The 15,575-nt window shown below is 45.1% G+C and overlaps 3 protein-coding genes across 3 annotated transcripts; 1 reads left to right on the forward strand and 2 right to left on the reverse strand.

The window, feature by feature from the left end:
- Positions 1-577: 577 nt before the first annotated feature.
- ddx61 (DEAD (Asp-Glu-Ala-Asp) box helicase 61) lies at positions 578-7,884 on the reverse strand. The gene is made up of 13 exons (XM_088411721.1): positions 7,750-7,884; positions 6,534-7,136; positions 6,399-6,462; positions 5,686-5,790; positions 4,757-4,886; positions 4,487-4,633; positions 4,152-4,246; positions 3,956-4,078; positions 3,748-3,876; positions 2,899-3,079; positions 2,722-2,823; positions 1,689-1,903; positions 578-1,203 (listed from the first exon to the last, which is right to left on the reverse strand). Exons 2-12 carry the CDS (start codon positions 6,680-6,682, stop codon positions 1,698-1,700), a joined length of 1,431 nt encoding a protein of 476 aa, XP_088267847.1. The 5' UTR covers positions 6,683-7,136; positions 7,750-7,884; the 3' UTR covers positions 578-1,203; positions 1,689-1,697.
- Positions 7,885-10,182: 2,298 nt separating this feature from the next.
- On the forward strand, positions 10,183-13,583 carry LOC148426002 (uncharacterized). Its single transcript, XM_088409740.1, has 5 exons — positions 10,183-10,595; positions 11,253-11,417; positions 12,178-12,375; positions 12,470-12,542; positions 12,924-13,583. The coding sequence occupies exons 1-4, from the start codon at positions 10,538-10,540 to the stop codon at positions 12,532-12,534; spliced, it is 486 nt and encodes a 161-aa protein (XP_088265866.1). The 5' UTR covers positions 10,183-10,537; the 3' UTR covers positions 12,535-12,542; positions 12,924-13,583.
- A 2-nt stretch (positions 13,584-13,585) lies between these two features.
- On the reverse strand, positions 13,586-15,397 carry LOC148426003 (trypsin-1-like). Its single transcript, XM_088409610.1, has 6 exons — positions 15,212-15,397; positions 14,986-15,137; positions 14,881-14,934; positions 14,548-14,778; positions 14,248-14,349; positions 13,586-13,736 (listed from the first exon to the last, which is right to left on the reverse strand). The coding sequence occupies exons 1-6, from the start codon at positions 15,249-15,251 to the stop codon at positions 13,689-13,691; spliced, it is 627 nt and encodes a 208-aa protein (XP_088265736.1). The 5' UTR covers positions 15,252-15,397; the 3' UTR covers positions 13,586-13,688.
- Between the last annotated feature and the right edge of the window lie 178 nt (positions 15,398-15,575).

Genomic DNA, 15,575 nt, shown 5'->3' on the forward strand with positions numbered 1-15,575 from the left:
CAGAAACGCCAGTGGATCAGCCCACTCCTGCTTGACGTCATACCACGGGGGTCATTCGCCAATCAGTAGGTTCATTCAAACGTCCACTGAATGACATTCCAAGGGTACGCCTGTTTCACGCGGCATTTCATAAACTAAGATGGCAATTTAAATCTTAAATATAAATCAAACACATTACGGACGTATTGATTTCGGCCGGTAGGCAGCAAGAGTGTGGATGATAATTTATACTCGTTTTGCGACGGACTTCCGTTTCCAACAGTGACGACGTAAATCGGAACGCGTCGTAAAAATTAACGAACGCAGGTGTTAACATAGCAAGCCGACTAAAAAGTCATATAAAATAGGGTTTGTAGTACTTGTATTTGTCATGTTTCGTGTGATTTTCAATGGGTGAGTGGTATTGTAATATAGGCCAGTTTGTAGCATTATAAACCACCAGGGCTCCGTTGCTGGGGCCCAAAAATTGTAAACACTGTACAGTACAGTAGAATTTTTTTTTCCAGAAATTCTGCATTCAATTCTATTATGTTGTGCAGTGCGAATGCGTAGCAAAAACATGGGAAACATTTCAACATAAATCTCGAAATACTTTTATTCTTCTCCCACAATTTAATGGCAACAACATTTTACAGAAAAACCCTTGGTTTGAGGTGACAAAAAGGTCAAATGGTAAGTCAAAAAAAGATGAGTTTCAAACATACACAATGTTCGTCTTTCACAGTTAAGGGAAGTTCAGATTCCACCTCATAAAATATGCGGACAGATGCTGGGTGGTATTGCCATTGGTAAGACAAAAACAACAACAAATGTTTGAACCAGTGCAATTAAACAGAACTGGCCTGCTTGGTGAGAGTGTGTGTGTGTGTGTTTATGATTGTACAAACTGCAGCATTCTTAAAAAAAAAAAAAAAAAAAAAAAAAAATAGGGGGGCGTCCCCCAAAATAATGATAGAATGAATCAATCTCGAATCAATCTCAAAAAATAAAAACACAGCCAAAACATGCCTTAGCATGGCTGATATTTAGCAGAATATACCCCAACACCTTTAATTCAACTTGGTGGCAGGAAACAATATGTATGTGTTTGTTTATATGTGTGTGTGAGATCAGACAAGCAGGTTGTAAACAAGAGCGAACCAGAACTCTTCACATTGTGTCTTGAGTCAAAATTTTGGGACACCAGATGCCATCTCTTCCTTCCTGAAAACACAAGCGTGGACGAAATGAAAGCATGTAAGAAGGAGTGGAAAATACGGATGCTAATCTTAATGCGTTTTGAAAATGTATGGCCGCAAACTCCTTTCCTCAGGAGGGAAAAAGGTAATTAACTGCAAACCCAATATCATGCTTGTCAATTCCGTGATAAGTTGTTTTCTTTTCGAACTAAGAACAAACGAATTGGAGCATGAAGCAATTTATTGACTTTTTTTTCCCCAAAAAAAGTTTTCTGGCTAAAGGGTACGTTGTAGAAAAAAATATATCACTGGGGGTACATCGTAGATTTTTTTTTTTTTTTTTAGAACCACTGGTGTATAAACGCTAACACACCTGTTAGAAAGGAACAATTTGGAGTAAAATGTGGGCTGGAGAAGAAGAGAATGATTAAGTCTCAAGTTGAATCCGAATATTAATACTGCAAGTGGGTTTACTGAGATACCTCACTCATTTAAAAAGCAAAAAATTACCAAATGAAATTAGGCTGCTTCCAGTTTTGCAGCATTTGGGTCAGCGTCAGCGTCGTCGGGTTCCACGGAGTGATACTCGGCCACGTACAAGCTCTTGTCGATATTGCCGGGGATGGGCTTGATGTCGGTGACCAGCTGGTCCTCGATGCTCTTCAGGTTGTGGCGATCCTCCGATGTGATCAGGTTGACGGCCAGACCCAGGTGACCGAAGCGCCCTGAACGAGAATGCGGAAATGTGTCGAAAGTCGTCTCAGGACCAAGCCACTTCACAAGCCTTTTTTTTTTTTTTTTCTATTTTATTTTGTCGTCAGTTACACAGAATATGATCATTATTTTTCCTTGTACTATCAACAGCTTTAACTCTTTCAGTGCCAAGTGTTAGCGGAAAGGCAGCCTTTAGAGTGCCTAGTATATTCAGCATTTTCACGCATCTTTCCAGGGCGGCAGAATATTGTGCGCCGTGTCTATGTAAAGGTGGGTGGTATCATATGAAAGATTGCTTTCCATTCCTTACTTACTTGTAATACATGTGTTGTGTGTGTGTGAAAACACTGCCATCCAATGGTCACAGTTATTACTACGGTGCTCGATTGCCTTAATAATAGATGGGCACTTGTCAAGGGTGTTAGCCTCACGCCATAAAAAAAGACTTGTATTATTTATTATTTTTATTACTATTTTAAAAGATGAGAATTCTCATCCATGGCACTGGAAGAGTTAAAAACACATTTTCCCCACTTGCGGCTGAAAATGACCTCACAGGTACCCAGGGCTCAAATTCAGCGCTCAGCTTGAGAATGTCACGTGACCGAACAGAATCTAGGCCGGCCGTAACCGGTCGTTACGAGAGCCTTGAGCGTTACGGTACGTTACTCGGTTGACAGTTTTCAAAGTGATCAACAGTACATAAAATACTTAATTAAAGCTGAAAATAATCACCTTTAACAGATGAAAATAGTGAAATAATTTTAGGATCAATAATTTTTAGGATTTTAGGATAATTTTGGGATTCAAAGGAATGGATGGCGGTCACCTGATCTTCCGATGCGATGCAAGTAGGTCTCTGCGCTTTTGGGGAAATCAAAGTTGATGACCACGTTGACCGCCTGGATATCGATGCCCCTTGTGAACAGGTCTGCCAAAGGAGCATTGGGTCAGCACCGGAAGGACTTTGAAGAGTTCAAAACATGAGTCGGGGGTCTCCGGCCACCTGTGCACACCAGGTTTCTGCACAGGCCGTTGCGGAAGTCGTGGAAAACGCGGTTCCTGTACTCCTGCAGCATTTTGGCGTGAATGTAGAAGCACGAATAGCCCAGCTGCGTGATCTTCTTGGCCAGGAGCTCCACCCGCTGGGTGGAGTTGCAAAAGATGATGGACTGGTTGATTTGAAGCTGCGGCATAAATACGAGTAATTAAGGAGAAATCATGACTTTTTTTCCTAAATAATGCCACGTTTAGACAAAAAAATAAATAAATGAATTAATCAAAACAAATATTGTAATTGCCCAAATATAAGATGCACTTTTTTCAACAACAATCAAGGCTAAAAGAATGGGTGCGTCCAAGAAACCCGAGGTCCCCAACCGCCGGTACCGGTCCGTGGATCAACTGGTACCGGGTCGCAAGGGCTGCACCCGAAATCAGGATGTTTTGGAACTCATTTATTGTAAACTTGCACGGTTCATTCATTTGTGCTTTGGCTCGATATGAATCCAAGAAAATATAAAGAATTGACAAATGTGAGATTTATTCTGTTTCGCTACGGTTTTTACATCGCCACCAAACTGTCGGTGTGTCCTGTACACGGTAACGTAGAAAACAGCAGAATTAGACCAAATTAAGAGTGCACGGCATTTGGGGAATTACGGTCATAACGATCATAATAACGATTGTAAGAGTGATTTGCTAAACTTTGAAAGTACAATTCTGGCGGTATCTCAGTCTCATTACGTTTGCTGACACCAACAGAAAAGCTTACCGTGATTTGAGAACTGCTCTATCAAGAGTTCTACGAGTCAAATCAAAGACAAAGAAAAAAACAAAAGAGCTTGAGCCTCACCCGGGAAAACAGCGTATTAAGACAGTGGACCTTCTGCCTTTCAGTCACATACGCATAATACTGAGTGATGCCCTTCAAGGTCAGCTCCTCCATGAGGTTGATTTCATAAGGCTTCTGTAGGTGTTTGTTCTGGAAGGAGCGGGTGGAAGAAAAATGGAAAAAAACTTTTGCTTTGACCCGAAAAGTCGGAGAGTGAAATTCCTCCTACCATGAATGTCTGCACACTGATGGGGAAGGTGGCAGAGTAGAGCAGAATCTGTCTGTTCTTCGGTAAGAATCTGATGATGTCTTCGATGATGCCCACAAAGTCTCGAGAGAGGAGCTTGTCGGCCTGCAAGTTCCAATCATTAATAGGAATTGAAAAAGTTAAAAAAAACAAAAACAAACATTGACGAAAGTCCTACCTCATCCATCACCATCATTTGCAGCTTGTCGACCTTAGCCAGACCCTTCTTCATCAGGTCCAGGATTCTCCCGGGCGTGGCGATGACAACATGCACTGCCAGTATAAAAACGCTTCATCAACACAGACGGCAGACATCTTGCCTCTCGTTGTCGAACGAGTTGGCGTCAAAGTTGCTCGGGTAACAACCAATCGGGGCTGGGTTTACAAATGTCACACGGTCAAAATCCCAAAACAGGTGAGCGACAATTGGACCCGAGCAAATGCGACGTCAATTTCGGGCGACAAACGCTACGATAATTGGACATCTGCGTTTGATCGAAAGAGATGGTGCACCTGTGTCGTCGAGGCGCATGATGTCGTCCTTCAAGTTGGTCCCGCCGGTGGTGGCCATGACCTTGACTCCTCCTAGGTGCTTGCTGAGCTGAATACTGATCTGGCTCATCTGCAAGGCCAACTCTCTTGTGGGCACTATCACTAAGGCTGCGTGGACACACAAGCGGGGAGGCCTGATCAAATGTGACGCTCGTTCACGGCGGGGAAAAAGTTAGTCCGGGTTCAGCGCGGAAGAGAAAAAATGCAGAGAAAGAGCAAGCCAAAGCCGACCTTGAATGTGAGCCTTCTTGAGGTCGATCATCTCCAGGAGAGGAATGAGGTAGGCTCCACTTTTGCCCGTTCCGTTTTTGGCGCGGGCCAGAATATCTCGGCCGGACAGGGCGACGGGGATGCTTTCCTCCTACGAGCGAGCATGTGCATTCGTGACTCTTGCTCGCGTTTGGCAAGATTAATGCCATTTTTTTTTCCCTTTCCTCATGCATCGTTACTCTACATAATGTTATTCCGCTTTCATGTCCAGAACCATGTTCATCCATTATCCGTGCAATGTTAAGGATTTTTGATACTATTAGTTTTCAGATTCAGACCAGTACAAGTACTCGACTCGAGTGGTCACAGATACCCATACCAAGAACAGATACCGCTAATAATTTGGATACACAAAATGGAACCCCCCTTCCCAGAAAAAATACATTTTACTGAAATGAATGACAATGTTCTCTTGTAATTTGTCATTTCTAGTTCATGATCATAAAGCTGCTCTAAGAGAGCAGCCAATACCATCGCATGTAATGATTTCTTGAAATAAGGCCAATCCGACAATTAACCAATGAGCCGGATGTTAAAACTCTCGGCGCCATTGATGTGAAAGGACGTCAACGAAACCGTAGCAAGGAATGCCATCGACATCATTCGGCGTCAGACATTTCTTTTTAATGGCAGCTCAAATGCCGCAATTCAGTAAAGTGGATAGTAATTATTGTAAACACCTCTTGTAGAAAACTCATCCAGCATTCTGGCACTGGTGTTAAACCTGGATATCACGATTCCCCAGCCCCAAAAGAAAAAGTCTAAAAAGACTAAATTCACTCAATTCAATTTATCGCCCGGCCCCGCATTAGCGTGTGCGCAGGTGTCCTTGGGTTAAATCTAGAGGATGACGAATTTTGGAAAAAAGTCGCCGTCGATGGAAAGCGTACCTGTATCGGTGATGGCTTCTCCCATCCCATCTCAAAGATCCCCATGAGGAGTTCCCTCTTGAGGCAGTAATCTTCAAATTCATTTCCCTTGGTGGAGGTCACATCCTGGTATTGGCAAAACACAGATTTGCTTTTTGACTCAAATCTGGTCAACAAAGTCCTATTTCTTGTCATAACCGTAGCTTACTTTCCTAACGACAATAATGCAGACACCCTACGGCGCAGGGGTCAAACTCCAGGCCCGGGGGCCAAATCTGGCCCACCACATCATTTTATGTGGCCCATGAAACCAAATGTCCACTTCCATGACCCTAGCTACACTCAGTTCCAAAATTGTAACTTGTATAATACTGTGCGTGTAATAAATGAGAACGTCGTCGAAATTTCGCGATGTGTTTGGTTATTTTTATTACCAGACTAATCAACAAAAAATATCCTTTACTTCTGATTTCAAAATTGCCAAGCAATCACTTTGTTGAGTACAGTAATAATACCACGAGACGATTTAAAATGGACTTGATTTCCTCATCACACTGGCCCATGTTGCAGTTGGAAGTTGTGGCTACAAAATGGCCAGTGACAAAAATGAGCTTGACATCCCCGCCCTGCGCCTACGAACTTTGCCAGTAAACTGAGGCGACCGCAGACACAATCTTCCAATGAAAATTGGCGCAAAAGGATCGAGAGCCACGGGTCCACGGGGTTTACTTTACCGTTGTTCTTATTCGATTGTCTTTTGGAGGAAGCTCCAGGGACTTTTTCCAGTCATCGCCGAACCTAAAAAGAAAAAAATATATCGTTTAAGAAAGTGCTAAATGAGAAGAGGCTGCTTTTGAATCAAATCTTACTTGATACCGCCACCGGCCTGGCGTATAATGCTCTTCTTCGGGGTTTGCTGGCCACTCAACCCGGCATTATTGCTGTTTCTGAGCTGTCCGTTGGCCGCTTTCATCAAGCCTGTCATCTGCACTGGGTTTGCTATTCTTGCCGCGGCCATTTTGCTTTCTTTTAAATTCACCAGTGCAACCGATTCTCAACAGATTTGTGCTTCTACTTACAGATAGACTAAAAAAGTAAAAAGTTACTGTCAACAGGCCCCTTGAAAATAAGAGTCCTGTATGTGAATTATGATTATTTACAAGATGACTCTCCAAAACAATTGGAGAAATAATTCAGATGAATAAATAAATGTTTGACCAGACATACACCCAATTTTTTTTTTTTTTTGGTAGGGTGTTTATCTTAAAGTCCTGTAAATTATTCTGCCAGAATAGCAATCCTGTTCATTAGTGTGACTTAGTCAGTTAGATGTTAGATTTACAAATTAGATTGAGTTTCTTTGACTTCTGCACAACTGGAGTGATGATTCCACCTGGATGCGGCCTTTCCTCCGGCTTTTTGCTGGGTTTGTAGTCTGTAAAGTGGTTTGAGATTAGCCAAAACCAGGTTACCTGCCATCAAGTAAAACAAAAAAGGATTTTTGAACATAAAAAATAATCAACAAAAACACAGGCACCGTTTCTCAGTCATTGATCTTTGGTGAATACTGTATCTTTAATAATGTATGATTAGTGTCCCTTAAGTGACATAAGTCTCCAAAAACATAGATCAGAAGACAATTTCGGCTACAGTAGGTCGTGGTTTACGATTGCCTTCGACTCCATCAATCACGACGCGAAAGTGTTTCAAAAAATGATGGTGAATATTTTACCCTAAAAAAAGCGAATGTCGAACGTCCGAACGACTTTTACACAAAATGTCACCAGCAAACGTGGCGTCCCATACAAAAGGCTTATACTGGTAGGAAAATAAAAGTTAGCGCACTAAAAACGTTTCGACGTCGCGACGTGTTTTTGAACATTTGGCGAGCGAGTAGACGTCAAAAGAGAACTCAAACTCAGTTGGAACGGTTTCCAAGCAAGTTTTCATGCTCTAAAACGCGAACTTAACTGTAAACACAATCGGAAACTTTTCTCTGACTAGCTCAAGTTAGCATGCTATTAGCCAAACCCATTTTGAATTAAAACTACGATGAAAGTTCCTCGACTAAATTGTCAAACCTACCTTGAATTTGCTACAGCCATGCAGCGTATCTTTGGTTGATAAACTTTGTTAACGTGACATTAATGTATAGTTTGAAAAAAGTTGCGACGTTGTTGTGAAAAATCCGCCTCGGTTGTAATGTCGCTTCTTTTGTTTTCTTGCTTTGAAATGACTGATAATTCAACGCGGCGGCGAGACGCTTTACGATTGGTCGGTAGGCTTCGTGGGGGCGGAACGAAAAATGAGCAATCAGATCGCACCTACTTTCGAACGTAATTATTCGATTGGCCTGAGGGTGTTTCCAAACGCGCAACCTTTGAAATCCAGATTTTGAGGGTTTTTTTTTTTAAACAAAAAATGTTCAACTCTGACCGTTTTCTCTGAATCTCTCCTCCACTACAATGAAAACCCAGCTCGCTTGCTGCGGTTATCCGGCAAAACTCGGTTCCGTCTTCGGCGTCACTCCTGTATTTTGGCCGATTTCAACTTTGGAATCCCATTAACTGGTAGACTGAGAACAGCGTGAAGATTTGCACGCTACGATTTTAATGGCTCATCTAAAAGCTCACAGGGCGGGCCTTGAACTTGCGTTAGGCAAAGCTTTTGAATTGTGCAATTTCAACAGAATTGCCTCGGTAATATTGGTATTCATAATCGTGAATGTCATTACTTGAGATGAAATTTGGGTTACTCAATTATTCTGAGCCTCCATAGTGCTCTATCTATTTGTCAAAAACGAGACCGATTGTGACATCATTTGAGATGCGATAACAAAAAAGTCTTGATTAATCACCAGAAAAATCAAGCAACACAAGGTGAATACAAGGAAATCACCATTTCTGGCTACTCCAGAAATGTCAAAGGCACAACAATGCCGCGAACTACAATCACCAGGACGATTATTATTACTATCACTATCACTGCCTGCTTGCAGTCAATTCCTTTCTGGAGGTCAAAGGGTACTCGCTCGCTCGCGTCATCTGGTGGGGCCAAGCCGCATTGGCCCCTAAGAGACACGCTATACCGGCGGCCACTAGCTTTCATTCTCGCGCGACGACTCGAGTCACTCGAGTCCAAACAATCGGGCGCTTCGCATGCTTTCGAATGGGTTTCAAAGAAAATCGCCACTAGTCACATCATCTGATATGCGACAACAACAACAACAACAAAAGCCTCTATTGATCATCAGAAAAATCAGGCAACACGGGGTGAAAACAAGGAAATGGCGAATTCTGGCCACTCCAGAAATTTCAATGGCACGACAATGCCGCTCACTACAATTACGATGACTTTGACTGTTGCTACTACAATCACTAATACGTCCACTGCCTGGTTGCCGTCAATTCTTTTCTGGGGGTCAAAGGGTGCCCGCGGGACTGTCAACGATAACTCCTATCCAATTACGATTGTCACCACGGGCTCATTGAGTGACGGATTAACGAAGGAACAAAGTGCGTGTGAATTTGTACGGCACGGCGCCGAAAGGGACGGTGGAGCTTGAAATGTTTTTGGTGCAAATTTGGTTTCTATCGGTGCAAACGTTGCCACGTTTAGGGGCGCCGTCCAAATTGAAGACCATAGATCCAAGATCCTTCCACCTTCTTTGTAATAAAACTAAGGGGAGAGCCCGAGAAGAGGCGCAGAAGACCTCGGGGCTCTCTCCCTCGTTTGCAAAAAAAAAAAAAAAAGAATTTTTGAATCTTTTTCAGAGTATTCAGTTGGACTCTCCACTGGCAGGTAAATGAGACCAAAAGAAGATCAAAAGAATAAAGGTGACAAGTGAAAAAAAAACAAGTTCCTGTTCCTGAACACGGTGACGCCATCACAATGCACACCAGATAAAGTAGTGCGGCTGGGATTGAAAACATAAAAGAGGAACGTCACGGCCGCGCATGTTCCAATTGTCACGCGACTGCGTGGGGTCACCTATGGGTCACAACCCCCCCACCCGGACTGCGCGCACCAAAAATCAAACAGAATGCAATCGCCACGTTGTCTGACGCGGGCTCTCTTTGATTGAGCGTTGGCGCATCCGGTTCGGGAACAAATCGCTTCAACGATTAAAAGATAAAAGTCCATTCGAAAAAACAAAAAAAGTCATTCAAGCCCAATTCCAATAAAGTTGGGACATTCAACCGCAATTCGAATTGTGACGTTGCAAAAAAAAAAAAAAATGAGCGCAATGCTTTGCAAATTGTGAAAAAAGCACAAAAATGAACGAAAGTGACCGTTTATTTTGATTGTGCTTGTTTTCAACTGCGATTTGTAGTTGTTTTTATGTGTCTTTTTGATGTGCGATCCGCGAGCTCGGATCTTGTCGGGACCCAAAAAATCGGATCTTTTTTTTTTTTTTTTTTTTTTGGAGTCCAGTCATGAAAGAGCTTAAAGCGTTTTAGAAGAGTTCGAAGGCGCTCTGAACCGTCAAAAGTCGCCATATCAAAAGCCCCCTCGTACTGTTGTATAAGTCGAACACCTTTTGGGAATCGACGCTTTGGCGTCTTTGGCTATACACTTGAAAGCGCGGGAAGAGTATACGCGTCAAGGCGTCTTTTGGCCTTGGCCGTCTCCCTGACGTCTGAAAGAGCGTGCGCGTAGCATTTCAAGGCGTCCTTTATGATTCGGTCGCAGACAAAGGGCGTGACGTCACTCCGAGCCTCGGCCGAGTGCTGAAGTTGGTTACCTCGCTTCATACTTTTTCGGACGGCGGCAGCAGCAGCAGCAGCAGAGGCAGCAGAGGCAGCAGAGGCAGAAGAAGCAGAAGAAGCAGAAGACGCAGCAGCAAGAAAAGCAGCAGGAGAAGAGCAGAGAGATGGGTGCCACTTACGCCCTTTGGCTCACCTGGCTTTTGCTCGCCACCCATCCGTCAGGTAAGCTTAACGTAACAACGCCCTTCTCTTCAGAACACACACACACACATATATACATATACATATATATATATATATACGTATGGACAGATATGAAGTTAATTAAGGTCATCAGCTCGTGATTTCTTTGTCAACAGATCTGCTGTATCACCAAAAGAAGATGCTTTATGTTGAATATATGTCTTTTTTTTTTTTTTTTTAATATTTGCGAAAGAACTCTCCTGACGCTTTGATCGCATAAGAACCGGAAGCTCCTCTAGGTCGCAGTCCTTGATGGACAGATATTAAGTTAATTAAGGTCATCAGCTCGTGATTTCTTTATGTCAACAGATCTGCTGTATCACCAAAAGAGGATGCTTTATGTTGAATATGTCTTTTTTTTTTAAAAGCGAAAGAACTCTCCTGACGCTTTGATCGCATAAGAACCGGAAGCGCCTCTAGGTCGCAGTCCTCCATCATCCAGGCGGCAGTCTGGCCACAAGCTCTCAAGCACTTTGCCGTACAGCCGTTTGTCGGAAGTGTTACGTGGCTCCGGGCCGCGTCTGCCGTCTCCTTAGCGCGCCGAATCTCGCCACGGGCGCGCACGCGTCGAATGAGCGCCAATGGACGGACGAGCTTGTGCAGCGCTTGCTCTGATCGCTTGTGTTGCTTTTGCAGGGCCGGCGCGCGCTGGGGCTGCAAAGCTGCCGGCCGCTGTTGGCAAAAAGGTCAAAATGTCCGCCGGCTCGCTTGACGCTGCTGTCTTGATGAAGCAGACAGAGTTGAAATGGACCAAGGCCTCAGAAACTGTTGTCACACTGACGAAAGCAGAGACTGACCAGGGTGGGTCTAAAGGGCGGCTTGCATTTGCAGTAAGATCGCCACGCACGCGCTTTCCTCATGAAAAAGGCTTGAAAAAAAGCAAAACTCAACCTTCGAAAAAAGCAAACTGTTTTGACAGCATTTATACAGGTTAAAGGCTTGTCTAAGCCAGCGGTGAAAACATTTGGCTCAAAGAAGCCAATCGCGGCTCCGATAAGTCTAGAATGACCAACTTGCAATATAAAAAAAAAACTCTACTGTTTTGACAGCATTTATACAGGTTAAAGGCTTGTCTAAGCCAGCGGTGTCAAACATATGGGCCGCGGACCGCAAATGGGGCTTTGACCCGGCCCGCGAGAGGCTTTCGTAACGTGAAAATGAGCTGAGTTTTTTCACACGTTTAGAAATGTTTGAAGATGATCTGTAATGTCATTGTAAGACCTAGGCCATTTTCATTGAACGTTATTATACATTCCGAAAAGGTGAAAATTAAGCAGATTTTTTTGAAAAACGTATTTGCAGATCTAGTTATGAAAAGGGGGGGCACTCCGCCCGAGGTAGCCATTTCTGTCTGTTTCTGAACTTCAAAGGGATAGCGGCTGAAAGCCGCGTGTCACACGAAGCCAACGCCATGACCTTTCACAGCCGAAATCTTGGCCATGTCAATGAAAATATTGGAATGGAATAAATGAGCATTTTGAACCGAGCGGGGACCCCACGTTGCGAGTCATCGAAATCTTTACTTACTTTTATTTGAACGATGTCGATTTGCCTCCTACAGCGTGGCTTGAAGCAGCAGAAAAAAAGGTGATTGAGCCGAAGTATACGTCGAAGGTGGAAATTGACCTCGCAACCGGAGACCTGACCCTGGGACCCCTTGAGGAGAAGGACTTCGACGGCGAGTACAAGGGCACCTACAAAGCCGCAGAAGCAGCTCCCGAGGTGTCCTACACTTTGGTTAAATCTGCTAGCGGTGCCGGTGAGTCGATTTGCGCTCCCCGGCTGACGATGACGTGTTGCTTTTTCCTTCGTTTCGGGGGGGCCGGGCTCAACTTTGTCGCCGCTATTTTCAGGGCCCCTCTCCGCTTCGCCTTGGCTGATGCTGTTTTGTGCGCTCTTCGCGCTCTTCCCGATTTAGCCGACAAGGTGAGCGGCGTCCCTTTCGCCGAGATTCGCTCGGGCACGTGCGCGAGGGTAGCAGAACATTCGAGGGTCCTCTCTTGACATTACAAATTGTAAATGTTTGTCGACAGAAAAGCGAATATTCCAACTTTGGTATCATAGCGACGTACCCCCCAGGGGTACCCGTATCCCCATCTTGAGACCCACTGTGCTAACGTAGCAAAGGCGCAAAGCAAAACATTAGCCAGCATGTGTGCAGTGACTCGGGATCGAAGCGGCGCCGTCGGTCCTCGCTGCGGAACGGCATGCCGACAGGCACCAGAGGCGGCGCCAAAAACAAAAGATCAAGCCAAACCAAGCACGGCCCGAGACGAAAGTGAATTTTGTTTTTTTTTCTTTTTGCAGGAGCCGCTCGCCAACGTCCCGTTCCCCATTTCCCGGCCAATGACGGAGGAGCTGCGTTTGGCTCCCGCGGTCCTAAAGCGCACTTGGATCTATGGGCTTAAATTCGGACGGCGCTCCAAAACGTGACCGCGTTTGCGCCGTTAGCAACCAAATTTGCACCAAAAACATTTCTGGCTCCACCGTCCCTCTCGCCGCCTTGGCGTACAAATTCACACGCGCTTAGTTCCTCCGTCGCGTAATGAGCCCATGGTGACAACTGCAATTGGATAGGGGTTATTGACAGTCCCGCCGGCGGGCGTCGAGCGAGCGAGCGACCTTTGACCTCCAGAAAAGAATTGACGGCAACCGGGCAGTGATTGTAACAGTAATCTTAGTCGTGATAGTAAAAGCAATAGTAATTGTAAGTTAGCGGTATTGTTGTGCCATCAATTTTTGGGAGTAGCCCGCAAGTAGCGATTTCCTTGTTTTCACTCTGTTGCTTGATTTTTCTGAGGATCAATAAACTTTTTTTTTTCTGTTATTGCATCTCAAATGATGTCACTACGGGTCTCTTTTTTTGACATCTTTTTAAAAAGGTCATGTTATGTCACGCTGGAGCACAAAAGATGATGCGTTATGTTGAATATATATCTGGGCAAATATCCTTTTGAAAACGGGAAAGAGCAGTTTGGATTGGCCTTTATTTATGTACAATGGAAAGTTGCTGGAGAAAATCCTTCCCTGCCGTTCCAGGCGGTATAAAAATTGGCCATCTGGGCTTCCTGCTTAATAGCTGGACATGGTGCGCTCCAGCCAGTCCTTGAAAAGGCACACCTGCGGATATGCACAAGCTCGTGAAGGGTTCCCTTTACTTCAAGTATCTCTATTTACTCAGCAGCGGTTCTTTAATGTAGGCACATGAGATTTGAACAGGCTCTCTCAAGGTATCAGCAAATCTAACTGAATGAGGCCTTTATTTACCAAATTAAAGGGAACTCGTTGCTAAAATGAGGATACTTGGCTGAAAACAATAGAGCGCGACCAATATGTTTTTTGTAGCTCGGTTGATGTCAATTTTAAGAAGAAAAAAATTTCGATTGCCTTTAATCGGCTATTCGCCATCCAGGCCGATTATTTGCACATTTTTGTTGCAGTGCTCATCCTATCATCGCTTTAAAAAAACAAACACATTATGCTTCAACGCCAGTAACACCAGTGTTCCTCACATATAACGACTAAGTGTTTAGGGTACACAAAGATAAAATAATGAGCAAATATCTACTCAAACGACTATCGGATGTCTACTCCAAACCCAACTGATTTGATTGCGCGTATCTGGACAAACCTTGGCATAGACGCCGGGGTGGTCCTTCTCGGCGCAGCCGTAACCCCAAGACACAACACCCTGAAGCTCACCGTTGCGCACCGCCGGGCCGCCGGAGTCACCCTGAGGGTATGGGAGGGAGGACCCAAACGGTGACCTTTTCAGTCAATTGCCAGAATTTGGAGAGGGATTCCGAGAAGTCCCTTAGGACCTTTGTTTCCCTGTGATTATTTGAAGATGAAGCAGAGCAGGATTTTAGTGTTAACGCTTTGTGGCTAAAAGCACTCTTCACATCATAGACTGCAAATGGATTTGTAATACCTGGCAGGAGTCCTTGCCGCCCTCCAGGAATCCGGCGCAGAACATGGAGTCGGTGATCATGCCGGGGTAGGAGTTGCGACAGTCCCCGTCGGACAGGACGGGAACGTCCAGGCACCGGAGCTTGTTCCTGTCGGCGGCTGGAACAGGGCACAGAGCGGAGGAGGGAGGTTCATCTCTTGAAAATTTGGAACGTGAAGGGTCACGCAAGAGAAGAGCACGGACCAAACGAAGCTACCCGTAGACACAGATGAAGATCTATTGGCCCTGATTCGCTACCCGTACAGCCATCCTTTTCAAAGTAGGTTCTGATTCTGAATCGGTCGAGGCGCTGACCTTGATGTCGTGCTCGCCCAGGCGCACCTCCACGCGGCTGCCGAGCATTTCGGCCTTTCGGTGGCGTCCAAGGGCGATGGGGGGGACGGCCATCAGACGCACTTACGACTTGTAGCAGTGAGCGGCGGACACCACCCAGTTCTCGTTGACCAGGGAGCCTCCGCAGAAGTGGTAGCCGGAGTTCAGGGACACCTGATGGGGCTGCGAGTAGGGCTCGCACTCATAGCCGCCGACGATCTTGTCGTCCTTCGCGGCGACTGGAAACCGAAGCACAAAGCCGTGAACGGAACCTTGTTTGGGTGAAGCGACCCCCGGCGAGGTTTTTACTCACGGGCAGCTCCGACGAGCAGAAGGAAGACCGGGCACCTCATTGTTGCTAAGCCATCCTGTCGATGAGACCGCTTCAAGCGGAGGTCGGCCTTATATAGGAAGGTGCGGTGAAACCATCACGATCAGGTCTCGATCAGGTCTGGATGAAGTTTTATTGCTGAACTGCACGGTCGCCAATCGAATCGTTCTTCTTGGGATGAATTTATGTGTGCGGGTTTGATAAGCACTCCCAATGTGTTTGTATCTACATTTAGCTTTTTGTTTATTCGGTGTCACAAACCTTGACCTTGCGCCGCGAAAGCTTGCCAACACATGGACCGTTCACAAGCTCCGATACGGATCGAGGCCTCGAGTCTTGAGGTACG

This window comes from Hippichthys cyanospilos, chromosome 3 (assembly GCF_059441005.1).
Source record: "Hippichthys cyanospilos isolate Australia breed blue-spotted pipefish chromosome 3, RoL_Hcya_1.0, whole genome shotgun sequence".
NCBI classification, from domain to species: domain Eukaryota; kingdom Metazoa; phylum Chordata; class Actinopteri; order Syngnathiformes; family Syngnathidae; genus Hippichthys; species Hippichthys cyanospilos.